The sequence below is a fragment of the Electrophorus electricus genome, chromosome 19, assembly GCF_041902795.1.
Source record: "Electrophorus electricus isolate QZ-2024a chromosome 19, ASM4190279v1, whole genome shotgun sequence".
In the NCBI taxonomy this organism is placed as follows: Eukaryota; Metazoa; Chordata; class Actinopteri; order Gymnotiformes; family Gymnotidae; genus Electrophorus; species Electrophorus electricus.
Window position 1 is genome coordinate 1,125,215 of NC_137515.1, and position 14,134 is coordinate 1,139,348.

The 14,134-nt window shown below is 45.0% G+C and overlaps 3 protein-coding genes across 15 annotated transcripts; 1 reads left to right on the forward strand and 2 right to left on the reverse strand.

The window, feature by feature from the left end:
- The first annotated feature begins 228 nt into the window (after positions 1–228).
- Positions 229–8,651, forward strand: rilpl1 (Rab interacting lysosomal protein-like 1). 12 transcript variants are annotated; one of them, XR_014118706.1, is made up of 9 exons: positions 229–757; positions 1,254–1,404; positions 2,448–2,566; positions 2,682–2,918; positions 3,828–4,027; positions 5,436–5,587; positions 5,865–5,969; positions 6,545–6,632; positions 7,471–7,523. XR_014118706.1 is itself a non-coding variant. In XM_081702644.1 (9 exons), the coding sequence occupies exons 1-9, from the start codon at positions 470–472 to the stop codon at positions 7,734–7,736; spliced, it is 1,554 nt and encodes a 517-aa protein (XP_081558770.1). In that variant the 5' UTR covers positions 229–469; the 3' UTR covers positions 7,737–8,651. The 12 variants fall into 12 exon arrangements, 11 of the variants coding, with proteins under 11 accessions (XP_081558770.1, XP_081558774.1, XP_081558773.1 ...); XM_081702644.1 differs by having other exon boundaries at positions 3,896–4,027; positions 6,545–6,648; positions 7,471–8,651; XM_027019684.3 differs by having other exon boundaries at positions 230–757; positions 3,896–4,027; positions 7,471–7,664.
- snrnp35 (small nuclear ribonucleoprotein 35 (U11/U12)) lies at positions 8,601–10,568 on the reverse strand. 2 transcript variants are annotated; one of them, XM_027019712.2, is made up of 2 exons: positions 10,509–10,568; positions 8,601–9,805 (listed from the first exon to the last, which is right to left on the reverse strand). In XM_027019712.2, exon 2 carries the CDS (start codon positions 9,800–9,802, stop codon positions 9,047–9,049), a length of 756 nt encoding a protein of 251 aa, XP_026875513.2. In that variant the 5' UTR covers positions 9,803–9,805; positions 10,509–10,568; the 3' UTR covers positions 8,601–9,046. The 2 variants fall into 2 exon arrangements, with proteins under 2 accessions (XP_026875513.2, XP_026875506.2); XM_027019705.3 differs by having other exon boundaries at positions 10,455–10,538.
- Positions 10,569–10,713: 145 nt separating this feature from the next.
- kmt5aa (lysine methyltransferase 5Aa) lies at positions 10,714–14,042 on the reverse strand. Its single transcript, XM_027020725.3, has 7 exons — positions 13,768–14,042; positions 12,947–13,097; positions 12,467–12,692; positions 12,268–12,355; positions 11,963–12,022; positions 11,694–11,884; positions 10,714–11,561 (listed from the first exon to the last, which is right to left on the reverse strand). Exons 1-7 carry the CDS (start codon positions 13,774–13,776, stop codon positions 11,351–11,353), a joined length of 936 nt encoding a protein of 311 aa, XP_026876526.1. The 5' UTR covers positions 13,777–14,042; the 3' UTR covers positions 10,714–11,350.
- Positions 14,043–14,134: the final 92 nt, after the last annotated feature.

Sequence of the window (14,134 nt, forward strand, 5' to 3'; positions counted from 1 at the left end):
ATAATATGTCGGAAAGTAAAAAATGTATTTGATGTGCCTCATAAGTTACAAAAATTATGAAAACACACTACCCCTGTAGTAATAGCGAAATTAATGACGTGTAAAGAACTTGGGCGGCCATAAGTTTCTATTTGACAGTCTCCTGATATTGTGATGGCGGTGTGACCGGCGTGACTCACGTCTCCGTGTGAAGCGACACCAGCGGGCTCCGGCCCTGACATGCGCAGTCGATGCACCAGAGAATCGGGAGGAAAAACAGGACGGCGTTGGGACAACTGTTCTCACTGTCACATTTAGCACATATTAAGGGTAACGTCAGCTCCGATCAAGTGGCATTACGCAGAGCGTGAAAGATCTTCCCTCTTTTTACCCGTAGAACCGATCGATAAAGTTTCGGTGCTACAAAAGTTCCGTCCGTGGCGCAGAAATAAGAGCTGAGTGCGCGGGGCAGACTGCCGATGAAACGGACATGGAAGACTTCGGCTCAGCGCTGGAGAAAAACGTGGCGGATTTAACTGTAATGGACGTCTACGACATCGCCGCGGTCGTGGGGCAGGAGTTCGAGCGGATCATAGATCAGTACGGCTGCGAAGCTTTGTCGCGACTCATGCCCAAAGTGGTCCGGGTCCTGGAAATCCTGGAGGTCCTGGTTAGCCGCAGTAGCATCAATCCCGAGACCGACGAGCTGCGCCTGGAGCTGGACAGACTGCGGTTGGAGCGCACGGACCGCCTGGAGAAGGAGAAGAAGCACATAAAGGTAACCGGCGTGATCCACCGGAAACCTGCCAGCGTGCGCCGTGTACCGGAGACGCCGTAGGAACCAGAACAAAAGCCAAGCAAAGCGCCCGATCGTGGCAGGAAATGACCGATTCCGAAGTGGGTCCTTGGGAACGGGACACTGCGTCACGCAGCTGTCCACCAGGAGCCGCGACACTACAGATTTATTTAGATCTGCGTATCGTCTAGTCAGTGTTTCGTTATACGTTGCTTATTTGTAAAGTAGCTCTTAGAAAGCCAGCGAGGGGGACATTATGACTACTCACAGAAGCACAGTAGGTTAGCACGGGAATGACGAGTCATACGCGGTGCAGTGCAGTGTGATCAAAAATCAGTGGTTCATAACACATCCTTAACCGTTAAGTTAATTAGGGTGCATGGATCTGAATTCTCAAGAGATTTTAGCATATGTACAAGAAGTGAAAGGACTTTGTGTGTGTGTGTGTGTGTGTGTGTGTGTGTGTGTGTGAACCCAGGAACTGGAGTTGGTCGAGGATGTGTGGCGGGGTGAAGCCCAAGATTTGTTGTCCCAGATTGCCCAGCTGCAAGAAGAAAACAAGACCCTCCTCAGCAACCTGTCAATCAAGGACTGTCCAATGACAGAGGAGGATATTCAGAGGCAGGAAGGTAATTCCTAACGTGACCTTCCTAAAACAACTGGCCCGAGCCCGCAGCTTGCAGCTGGGTTTTGAATAGGAGTGACTCCAGTGTGTTGGACCAGGGGACAGAGACCTCACAGGGAAGGAAGTTTACCAACACAGCCGCCATTTGCTGAATTACCTGTTACAGTCTTTTGTCATTTGCCATATGCTCTTCACAAACTCACAGTGATTCTCTTTGTGAACCTCCTCTCACTAAACAGCCACACTTGCTGACATACTCATTCTCTTGGCCATTTAGAGATGGACAAAAAAACAACAACGTTCAACTGTGCTGCACAAAGCAGTCCTTCTCTGTTCCACTGAAGGGCTGCCAGGATGCATTAGTGTGGGAGTGGGTCCAGGGGGGGCACAGAGACTCCTCAGTACTGGCCACTGCCTCACGTGCCCCGGGTGGAGGCTGGCGGGGGCGTTCAGCACGGAGCCGGAACCACCCCATGCTTCAATGTCCTGCCAACCTGCCAATCTGCATCACTCCGTATCCCCGTCTACACAAACCTGGTGCCATTATGGCTCCAACCGGCAGTGTGTGAAGAGGCATGAAGCTTCATATCCCGTCCGAAAAATTAAACAAATTACATATCCAGTGCATGTGTTTATGGAGGTGTGTTTATGAACCAGTAGGTTATTTTTGTGTCAGAGTGTGTGTGTTTGTGTGTGTGTGTTCACACATCAGAGGTTCATAGTCACAAATCTATTTAAAGAGCGCACGGGGGCACTTAAAGAGGAACTGTTTTGCTTTGAGCGTCGGTGGGGTCCCAGAGCACAACATATGTGCTAATCTAATGCAGGAAATACATCACAAAAGACCAGAATGTCCAATAAGAAATGCTGCTGGGTGGGAATTACATAATATATGTGTTAAAGAGACTTTTATATGACTTGAAATCTTTTTTTTTTGTTTAGCCAGATAGGCCTTTTGAGATCTTAAGAATTCCTTTGCCAGCCACATCTAGACATAAGAAGATGTAGAAATGTGCTGTGGTTCTCAGAATGCGTTGGGTTGCTCAGGTATGTCAGAGAGGGAGAGGCAAGTGATGATGAAGCTGAAGGAGGTAGTGGATAAACAGAGGGACGAGATCCGTGCTAAGGACCGGGAGCTGACCCTGAAGAACGAGGACATCGAAGCGGTAAGTGGCCCAGAGGAGTCACCAGCTGGCTCGCACGTTCCATCTGCTTAGCAGGACTAACTCGCGCTTGACCTTTGCACCTTTGACCTCTCCCGCCTCACCCCGCGTCCTCCAGCTCCAGCAGCAGCAGAGCCGGCTGATGAAGATCAACCACGACCTGCGGCACAAGATCACGGTGGTGGAGGCACAGGGCAAGGCACTGATCGAGCAGAAGGTGGAGCTAGAGGCCTTCGCCCAGGCCCGGCAACAGGAGCTGGCCAGCCTGCGGCAGGAAGTGACACGGCTTGGGGAGCGGCTCCGGGCCGAGGGTGCCGGGGCCGAGGAACCAACGGCACCGCCGTCACCCGCGCAGGTTAGTATGAGAGCCTTCTCTCCCGGTCAGGAAACACGGGAGATGATGGGGTTAGCAACTCCATGGTCCTGGGTTCGAGTCCAAGGGAGCACGTACGGTCATACTGGTAATTATTCCCAAGTCTGTAAGCGTCTCTCAGAAGCTGTAAATGTGAAATATTATCCACAGAGACCTTGTAGAAAAAACAAAATCACCTGTGCATTGGTAGATCAGTTATGGATTTATGAGTATAGTGAATTCCTGTATGATAAACATGAAACTGGCTCACTGTTTCTCCAGTGTTTATCATCTTCAATGTTATTGCTCTGTTTTCTGTAGTCCTTTAAAAGTTTATATTTATGAATTATCATTTGCCCCAACCTTTAATTTCAGTGGTTACCAAGGCAGCAGACTAAACACACGCTACAGTAGCGATGCTGTGCAAAGGTTTTTATGAGCGTGAGGATTTTATGATTCAGTACTGTTCTCGTGTACGTGACCACAGTGAATCAGACCGTCATCGTGTCACAGAAGAGACGAGGGTGAGCTGGTAGATAAATATAGTCACAGGTTGACCAGCGAGCCAAGAAAACAGAAACCAGGCCTGGAGGCATTTAAAGGGATAGTTCAGCACCACGGAAACATGACTAACGGCGAACCAAATCTAATGTTGCTAGCCTCATGTCATCCCTGACTGGCAGCTAGCTGGACTTGACGTGAGTCACACACACCTGAACTGGAGTTATAAAATGCCAACGGTTCTTGGAGGTGTTGCGTGCTTGTCATAATGAGTTGGGCTGGAATGATGTGCTTTACGTTCCTGCTACACAGTCTTCTACCTTTTAACTGAGTCTTTAAAAAACTGTTCAAAGCATATTTGTTTGCTTGCGAAACCTTTTTTCCCACTTAGCCACAGTGTTTCCTTGACAGGTTTGGACTGCGAGCTTTAACATCCAAAGTCGTAGGGAGCTTTATTTTTCTCGTCCTTGCCGTGTTAGGGTTTGCTTTCTGGGCCATCTCTGTCCAGACAGCAACCTCTGTCTCCCACGCCATGTGACCGGCGAGCCCATCCACCTGAGAATGAGGAAGACGATGAGGCACTGGAGGAGGAAGAGGCTGTGTTGTTATGGGTAACCCTTTGGCTTGCCAGGGTTGCACGATTTGAAACTAATCTCGCCTCCTTCCCAGTGTTCACCCGTGCTGAAGACTGGTGGGTGCGTGGCTCTGTGTGTGTGTGTGTGTGTGTGTGGCAGGCGTGAAGCCAACCTCGAGAAGGTTGTCAGCATCAGGAGAGATTGACTCTGATTAGCACAGATTTGTTGGTCCATGCAGTGAGTGGCATCTTTTACACAAAAACACGGATATTTCAGCCAGTCTGGCTGAGTGGGAGTGGGGTGTGTGTTCCGAGTGTGTGTGCCAGCTGAGACAGCAGAAATATCTGTAATTGCATGCTGAATTGTGGATGCATGTTGTCACAGACAACATTATACAGTTTTACTGCGTGCCTGTTGCACTGTGGAAGCTCGAGGGCTAGGTGTTGTCTACATTAACAGCATGGTGAAAAAATCAGAAAGAACTTATTTGTTTAACTACTTTTTAAAAAAACATTTTAACATGTATTACAGAAACTAGCAAATGTGACTACCTTAAATGTATGTATTTGATATTATACTTGATATTGACGAGCACAAAAGCTCATTAATATGTATGTATGGTGATGAATATGCATGTATAGTGATGTTATGATGGAATGACTGAATGTAATCCAGTGACGTAGTTTTGCGTTGTTCCAGTAAGTCACTGCAAAATATGGGATATGTGTCTGTGAATCTGTTACAGGCTCTAGCAGAGCTCCAGAAAGCAGTGTTTTTAAAACCATGACCTATCGTTTTATGTTGAAGAAATAAGTTTGACACTGTTTCAGATCATTCTGGTTTCTACTTTCAATCATTAAAAGTAACAACAGCTGCAGAGGGTCTGACTCCAAAGACCCCACTGCCCCGCTCAGGCTAAACGGGCCGTTTCTATGGAATCATGCAGTGCTTTTTCCGATACGGTCGATACATTAAACCTGTCCAAATACTGCTTGTAATTGCTCTAAACACCTGTTTTAAACGCCTTTTGTGTGACTGCTCGGATATTGACAGTAATGTTTTTGTTTGTTTATTTGTTTTGCCTGGGCTTTTATTTACAGTTCTGTGTGTTTGGTTAGTGGGCTTTATACGTGCTTCATATGGGCTTTGTAGCCTGTGTCTGGGGTTTCTAACTTGCACCCATGTACTTGAAATACAAGCTCTGCCCCTTGTTACTGGTGCATGTTTTGCCTTGAGGTGACTTGTAATTTGTAGGTCAGTGACCTCCTTCGAGTTGCTATTACTGAATGCCTTTCTAACCCTTCCTTGTGCAGAATAATAACCTAAGCACTACGTGAAATAATTCAAGGCTCACGCTGTACTGTACCAACACCCCAAAGCACCCAGCCCTTGCCAGTTAAGAGTGAGTACATGCGTTGTTGCTGACCTACAGTGCTCCCAACAGGAGGCGCTGTCTGAAGAGGAGGGGGGTCTGGATCCAAAAGACCCAAATCGGCCGCGCTTTACCCTGCAAGAGCTGCGAGATGTTCTCCATGAGAGAAATGAACTCAAGGCCAAAGTCTTCATGCTGCAGGAGGAAATGGCGTATTACAAGAGGTTAGCACGTTCACTCTGGACCGGCTGCTCAAAATATCGGCAAACGATATTCATGTGCTGTTGTGCTCTCGTGAAAATTCCAAAGCTGAAGCTAACCTTTATTGCACAGATTCATACGTTAGGGACTTTTCTTAGATGTTAAAATAATTATTGGCAGGAGCTCTCTGTTTGGTTCAGAGGCATGCGTTTTTGTAAAATGCGTCCAGTCATGCTTTGTGAAGCTGTCAAGTATTGATTATACGTTTGGCTTTTAAACTCGTGTGTTCTCTTTTCCTAGCGAAGAGCATGAAGAGGAAACAGATCCACCCACTCCAGACAACACCCATGCTCTTAGACCCTGCCCACGAGCTGGTGCTCAGCCAGAGTCTGGCATAAAGCGCTTGTGCGTACTGTGAAATTCTTTCTGCCTAGGTGTTTCTCTCACTGCCGAACACACACACACACACACACACACACACACTCACACTCTCTATCAGATATTTATTGCAGAAAACAAGGCCAGGAGAGCTCAAGCCTTCCGTTTGTAAAACTACTTAGAATCTACTAAGAATCCCACAGACTGGTGAAAACAGATTATAGACCAGGACACAAGCCGAATAACCTAAGCTGTGACAGAGCTCGTCAGTGGCCTGGACTTCAAACTGAACTAGTTGAACGTACTGGTACAGGCACAAGGGCACAACAGCCTCTCGTATGGTTTTTCACATTCACAGTTTTTGTGTCACTAAAATCAATTAAGGCATGGTCAGTATTATTCCCGGTTTCAGTGTTGTGTAGTATTATGGAAGAGGTAAACAACAGAGAAGAATATCACTAGTCAGAGGTGCCGTGTCTGCACTTCCCCGAACAGGAGACATCGCTAGGCAGCGTTCCGGGATCGGATGATAGAGTGGAGCTGTTTATGCGTTTGTGTTCCCTCTTTGCTTAATACTCCATATCTGTGCCTCTCTGTAACAGGATCTTCACAGCCATTATGCCGATGGTGGCGGCTGGGTTAATTCCAGATGACCCCACTTTACAGCCAATCAGACGACTTATTTCCATTGTACGACCATGTTTCGGTGGTTGACCTTTCTGTTCTTTCTCACTGTTGTTAACACTTTCTAGCCCTTCGTCTGCTGGTGTTGCATGCCCCACCTGCTTATCAACCCTTCCTCACCTCCTATTGAAGCCACTCACAATCCAAATCTGTATTCTGATTGGCTGATTGTGGGGCTATCTGGGACTTGTCAGCAGGAGGTTTATTAGAATCAGCCAGTCAGAATAAAGCACCTTTTCCTCTCCTCCTGGTTCTGATCACATGCTAACACTTGTGACCTAACTGTCCGGCTGTCTTGCCGAGTGTTTTAAAACCCTAACAATGATTAGCCCAAACTAGCACCTTCATGTTTTCCTGGTATGGCTGACCAGGAGACAAATGGCTTACGCAATTTATCTGAAAGGTTTACATGAGGTGGACCATGTGAGATCACTGGAAAACAGACACTAGCAAATCTAGAAATTCAGCTAATGGAGGCACAGTATGAAGAAGAAGGGCTTTAAAGGCAATTAGTGGGTCAACCATTTCACTGTGAGTTATACTGTGTATGACTATGTATGTGACAAATAAACCGAACTTGAAACTTGAGATGTCTTAGGCACTACTGTATCTTGTGACTGCTCACATGTTAAGTTCATGACATGTAACATTGTTGATTATCAAAGTGATCAATGGGTGATTCAATTGTGCTCTAATAACTGTAAGTTCTTTTTGAAAGCATACTGGTCACACTGGTTGATCCCGCTATACAGCCGTATGTCCAAAATTCCAACACTAAATCCAAAACGTTGTCTTTCTGTAATCTGAAACGTGGTAGCTATAATATCTGATCATTCTCTTTCAGGTTTAGCTTCTTCTCCCGGGACAAGAGGCGGAGCTCTCCGAGGAGCGGGGCACAGCTTGACGACGGCATTGGCTCCTGGGCCGGCAAGGACGACGCCTACACAGAGCAGGCCCAGGAGGCTTTGCAGCACATGTAACCCACTGATCTCTAATCTCCACCGCATGACAAGCCTCACTCACACCCCCATTACACCCAACAGCTGCGCCATTAGTGGATCATGTCACAACTCACAAAGGGACAGAGAACAATGGGACAGTTTAGACTGAAATATGGTTGTTCAACATTCAACCGCGACGTATCCCAAAGGGAATGGGATGGCAGGCGTTATTTCACTTTTTTTGTGTGCCTCGTTAGAATATTATATCGGAATACTAAATTACCATGTTACTGTAAATAGAGCATGTTGAATAATAGAACACTTGCGACAGATGTTTGGTGAGATACACAGTCAGAAGGGCTGGGCAAGTCAGACCATGTCGATGTGCCTTGAGATTGGACGGTGAGAATGAATGACATTCTTAAGTTCAGACTAAATTATATCATGTAGTGGCCAATGGAAAGTCACTTGCCCGCAATTAAATAAAATCTGTTTTTATTGCCAGCTGCCATGCCCACAGAAGGATGGTACCTTGCCAGTACAGTGTGACATTTCCTGATGTTTCCTTGCCCACATGTGAAAAGTGATGACATTTTTTGCACAGTAATGTTGCCACATTAAAATGAAGTGAACAGATGCTGAAGGTGCAGGACTCTGAGTGGAGATGTAGAGTCTGGGATTATGGCCCAGTGCCGCCACAGAGTCCTCTTTAAAGACGTCGTGACCTGCCCAGAGGTCATCAGCCAGTGTCCTCCAGCCGTTCTGCATGTTCGCCAACTCCCTGGTGCCTTCACTGGTTAGAACAGCTGTTGAAGCACCAAGATGCCAGTTCAGCTTGGGCAAGACACACTGGTAGAAACAGCCTTGTGGGTTTGGACTCCGTTACTGCTTTTTTTTATAGTGTTTCTAAAAGTATTATTGTTCAGTGTGGTTAAAAAAACCTTTCACAGTTTGGAAATGCTAAAAGATACTGTACTACAGAAACATATTAAAGGAAAAAATCTTAAGCAAAAAATCTCTCAGTGCAAAGGGGAATGTTTCATAATTTAATCTCATTGCCCATTAAAGTATTTTATACAGTGTACAGCATGGTGATTTTTGTACATAGTTAAGCAACTTGGATAATTTTTGTAACACAAATTGAAACAGGAATTATTCACCTTAGTGTTATCCAGACACATTTCACACTTCTGGTTTTGTGTCATACTGCAAATAGGCAGCAGTACGGCATGTTTACATTACTTTTAAAACTCCGGTTCTCTACGCATCAAGTTGGAGGTATTTCACCATATACTAGAAACTAATCATACACATTGAAATTGTTAGTCTGCCTTATGAGTTTAACCTTTTAACAATAAACTCTGGAGTGAAGGTTCATTTCCAAAAAGAAATACACAACTATTCGTTATGCTCTTTGAAATCTTGTGTGTATGGTTACAATATGCTGAATAACAACGTTTGAGCTTTTTACTGTTCAGGTCAGTGTAGGTCTTTTTTCAGACTCTGTAAGAATCCCGATATCTCCCGTCTTCCTTTGCTGTTTGATTCTCTTGCGCTGCTCCTTTCCCCGCATCGCCTGGAGTCCCTCCTGTCTTTATTGTAGTCTCGAGTATAACGCTCGCTCCCTCTGTCCCATTCACCCCTGTGGTCCCGCCGTCGTCCGTGGTCCCTGTCCCTCATCCTCTCGTCCCTCCTGCGCTCAGTGGCTCTGCCCTGCGGTGCCGCCCCAGGCACGCTGATCGGCCTCCTGAACGGTCTGTCCCGGCCGCCGAACCTCAGCTGTCCAGATTCCTTTTTCCCTCCCAGCCCCCCGCCAAGTCTCCGGGGGATCCAGCCCTGCAGGCTGCGCTCTTGCTCAAAGTCCACAAAGAGTTCGTTCTGATCTACCACCATCTTGTTGGCATCTCGCCAGGCCTTCATTAGAGAACGCTCCTCCTTGTATTCGATGAAGGCGTACCCTTTGGAGAAGCCTGTGACTGTGTCTCGGACGAGTCGGACTCGGCGGATGTCTCCGAATTTGGAGAATAGGTTCTGAAGATCCTCTTGGGTGGTCAGCTTGTTGAGCCGCGCGACAAAGAGAGTAAGCTGTGCATCCCCCACCGTGCCTTTGTTGGGCTGGTAACGGGCATTCATCGCCCTCCATACCGCTCTGTCATGGGGCTCCAAGTCAGTACTGTCAATACTACCAGCCTTGAGGGGGTCGTAGACCTTAGCCAGAGGACTCCACTCATTCATATTCTGAAACATATACAGAGTTTTAGAGGTTTTATGCAAACATGGACCACAGGCAGGCAGTGAAGGACCTACAGCTAGACCCACAAAACAGCACACGGGCATTAAAAACGTATCCAGCTGGGTTATGCTGACATTGCCAGTTTAACACAAAAGGCCACTTGGGTTGCAGTGTTACAGCAGGGTGCTCGAGACGCTCACGACTGCACAGACAACCGACGTTAATGTCGAAGGTCATATACTGAAAGAATTAAGAATGTCTAATGATACCAATAATTATAATTATCTCACAGATCTGGACTGACCCGGGACTTCAGCGGTTTGGTTCGGGTTTAGTTAGACGTTTAGCTAAGATCACTAGCTGAGTAGATTGTACGCCCGTTTACAAAATAACCTCAGTCCTGTAAACAGCTACATCGCAAGTAAGAGTAATCGAATAGCCAGCTAACCTACTATCAAACTAGAAATCCCAGTACAGCCAAAATGTGAAAAAGCTCATTTATGTAGCTAGTGAGCAAGGAAGCGTTAGTGTAGCTAGCTAACAATTAGCACAGTAACCCAATCAGTTAATTGTAATAACATCGATCTCCATTTAAAACGTTTAAGAATACTAATATATCTTGCTGAACGTGACTGTGAAATGTAGCTAACTTACAATGCAAAAAACGATTTATGTTGCCACACATCCAAAATAATGGAAAACGGGTACCTAATGTCACGAAGTTTTCCAACGTGCCACACTTTCATAGTTCCGTGAAGAATCTCCACCCGCGTAATAGGTCCGGGAGACTACGCGCTTTTTAATTAATCGGTTTTTAGTCTAACGTTTTGTTGGATTAGAATCATTAATCACTCTCTAAGCGAATAAAACGTACAATCGAAAGCTATTTATGTTCAATAACAACAAAAAAAGATACAGTGTCACAGCCAAAACTGTGCATAAAACCATTTTATTAAACATCACCTCTAACCCAGAATACAGAATCCACATAATACTTTTTGATGGATTATTTGGTGCCTCACACTCGACATCAGGTACAGATTTGTCCAAATATTTGAAGTTACACAGTCAACACTGTAAAATGTTAAGATTCCAGATTAGGCTGAGGGAGGTGGCAATACCGTCCAGTTATCCCAAGCTTTTAAAACATGGCTCTTTGAAGCATCTCTTGCATTCTACAGAAAAGGTTTGGGCATCATAAATATTTATTGCTAAGCCACTAACTACTATACACTGGCTTAAGAAAATGTCTTATAAAAAATGCATAAAGTTGGACTACAACTGCATGCTTTGGAAGCACTGTTCTACAAGTATAGAAAATATACAAAAAAAGAAACGTGTCAAAACTAGCAAGTCATATAGCAAGATAAATATTTTAAAAGTATCATGTAGAACATGTAGAATATGTACCGTAACCTAAATGTGTTTAAGTCACTGTTTCACACACCCAAACACATACTACACCCTAAACATTCTCAGTTTTCTAAGGCAGTAATTACATTAAAAACTCTACTTAAGAAACAAGTTGTTAGTTTGCATCTCTTAGTTCCTCAGTGTTTGAGCCACGGATGAGCCGCTATCGAGGCTTTGCTTCGGTCGCCGTAGTCGTACAACAGCTCCTCACCCTCCTCTATATCTCTGGAGGCCACGAGAATCAGGTGAGGTATTCCATTGATGTCATGCAGCTTGGTCTGACAGTTTCCATTTTTACTGTGGTTGATGAGTCTTCCCTTGCGGTCAGTTTCTTTTGTGGCATCCACACTAAAGAAAAGCCAGGAAGGATACAAAAATATATATAATAAAGGTTATATAATAAATATACAAGGCAAGGACTTTTATTGCATTTACTGCATTATCATTTGAAAGTGAAAAAGGTGTGGCACTATAACCTACCAATATGTTTTGCTAAGATACTGAAAGTAATACATGTAGCAGCCAGTTGCAGGGTCTTGTGCGTATACAGCTTCCCTTTGTTTGGCATCAGTTTTCAGCAACAGATCACCGTGATATTCCACTACATACTGGCCTTTCTGGAAGCTCTGGGTGGCAAACACTCCCCTCCCCTTTCCTTCGATGTACTTGACCTATGGAGAACACGGCCAAGTCGATTAGAAAGTTCTGGAAACCGATCTTCCTTCAGGTCTGGAGTCACTTGTATTTACCATCATTCCATTCTCTGTCCCTTTTGTGATGAGCTCATCTATTTGTTTCTTCTCCTGACACTGTTGAAACAGAAGAAGTGTGTATGAGGCACAGGCGAACACTGAGGCAGAGACATCCACTGAGTCAGTGAGACGTTCCTCGGCCCAGGCTTTAAAAGGCCCCACAGCCAAGCCGTGTTTCCCTGTATTCCATCCTAACAGTTCTACAAGTTAGGTTGTTGGGAACAGGAATGGGTGGAAGACATCAGCTTTAAGAAATACCTCATAAATACAGAATTTGAGATAGTTATTTATATGAATGTTACCTTTAATTCAGTTTCACTTTTTCTCGAGCTTCTCCGTATGGGATAGTAGTCTGTGACCTTTCGGTTATTGGAATTCTTGCTCTCTGAACTGAAAAGGAAAATACAGAATACATCATGAATACATTTCGGTCTGTCTCATTGTGTTTGTTGGTTTTTTAAATATGTTACACTTTTAAAGCCTGAGAAACCATAGCCTTACACTTTCTTGGAAAATTTCTTCACTTTCATTTTATAACTGACTGGTTTCCTCGAACAAGAAGAGCGAGCACTGTGGTTCTCGTGAGCGGCTTCAGAGGATGGAGGAATATGGGCCTGCACACAGTGCAGCTTCCTCGTCTGTTCTTCTGCTTGGTGTGCTGGATGTTGGAGGTCTTCATTCACGGTGATTTTAGGAAGAGTGACGTTTACAGTACTGGATCTCTTTGCTGTATGACAGAAAGAGGCATGAAGCAGACAAGGTTTAGGTGTTTTTAATACAAAAAAACAACATCAGTGATCTTTTGTGCAAATACATCAGTGAATTATTGTACAGCAGGGGAGCAAAACTAAACCGTGATGCATCCAAGGTCACATAAAATAAACAAGGAAAAAAGCAAAACAATGTTAATCAAAAGTGTAAATCTGAGTGAAATTGTGTAAGCTGTGTGAAATACAAATCAAATGTTACTCTTATACATACAGTTATTCTGTGTCTCAGTCTGTGTGCAAAAAAGTCTTGAGGATTTCCCATCCTGGATGAGTTTGACAGAGATTTCTTCACAATGGGGTGCCTTTGAGGAACTGTGGCTGAGGAAACTTTGTAGTGGAGAATGTCCATTGCATAATACGTCCTGAAACACAAGGTCAGTCCAAGTCATCTGATAACGTGTTTTGCATAAACAAAGACAGCCAGTGACATAACTGGCAACGATATATAATATATAACCTAACAAACCATAGCTAACTAGTATTGCGACATCAGGCTTCATCCTGATCGGTGCAGTAAACACAACCATTTACTCTGTCAAAAACAAGCAACATGCACAAAAACGAGAACTTAAGGATGGTAAACGTTTCTGAAAACACACGGTTATGTGACAGCATCGAACCGGCTGGTTAAAATGTGAAAGGATGCGAGCGTTCTCGCTGATGGAGCGTGTGAACACGCCCACGCGGCTGCGGGGCCTATAAAGTGTCGTCACTGCTCGACACCGCACGTTTCTGTACATTGTCCTTTCTCTTTCAGCCAGTGAGCTGCGGTGCAGCAGCGCTGCTGAAAATGCAGTGTAAAAATATGCCATGTAAACCATTTGGTCTGTTTCGCGAAGCTGCGAGCTAGGTGTGACTGAAACAATGGAGATAACAGTTAGTTCGCCTCGATAACTGAGCTTGTGCTAGCTAACCTAGCTATACTGGAACAGGCCAGCTAGCAAGTGATAGCCAAGACCTTTCACCAACGCCAGGTTAAGGTGGCATTAATCCAACAATGACTTTGTGGAGTGAGACGGTATTGTAACATACCCCGTTCATTTCAGCCTCCTTTATCCTTGTTGTTTTCAGCGATGTTGCAGCCTTTGAGGTTGAGCAAGATAAGCGAAGCCTATTTTTTCTTGACACTTCTCGGCTTCCAGACGATGTATGATGAAGGCATTCCAATGCTACTTAAGACAGCTGGTCTGTTTAATGCTTAAAAAAAAAACCGTAAACCTTCTGGCGTTGCACTTACTGTATGTCGCCCGAGCTAGTTTGTACAGTCGCACACCGCCATGTTTGTACTTTTAAGTCATTCAAGGGGAGACACCACGTGAGCATTTAAATGCCAATAATACTCAGCACCGTCAGTCACGTTCGCGTTGTGCACAAGCGTTTGTCGGCGCTCCTATTGCTA

What these genes read in the sequence shown, in the direction of transcription:
- snrnp35 (XM_027019712.2), bottom strand. Translation starts at nt 9,802, where the DNA reads ATGAATGAGTGGAGTCCTCTGGCTAAGGTCTACGACCCCCTCAAGGCT.
- kmt5aa (XM_027020725.3), bottom strand. An exon ending in GACTGAGACACAGAATAACT is followed by an intron (nt 12,693 to 12,946) that starts GTATGTATAAGA and finishes TCTGTCATACAG; the next exon opens with CAAAGAGATCCAGTACTGTA. An exon ending in AAGAAATTTTCCAAGAAAGT is followed by an intron (nt 12,356 to 12,466) that starts GTAAGGCTATGG and finishes TTTCCTTTTCAG; the next exon opens with TTCAGAGAGCAAGAATTCCA.
- rilpl1 (XM_081702644.1), top strand. Translation starts at nt 470, where the DNA reads ATGGAAGACTTCGGCTCAGCGCTGGAGAAAAACGTGGCGGATTTAACT. An exon ending in AGGAGAAGAAGCACATAAAG is followed by an intron (nt 758 to 1,253) that starts GTAACCGGCGTG and finishes GTGTGAACCCAG; the next exon opens with GAACTGGAGTTGGTCGAGGA. An exon ending in CATTGTACGACCATGTTTCG is followed by an intron (nt 6,649 to 7,470) that starts GTGGTTGACCTT and finishes ATTCTCTTTCAG; the next exon opens with GTTTAGCTTCTTCTCCCGGG.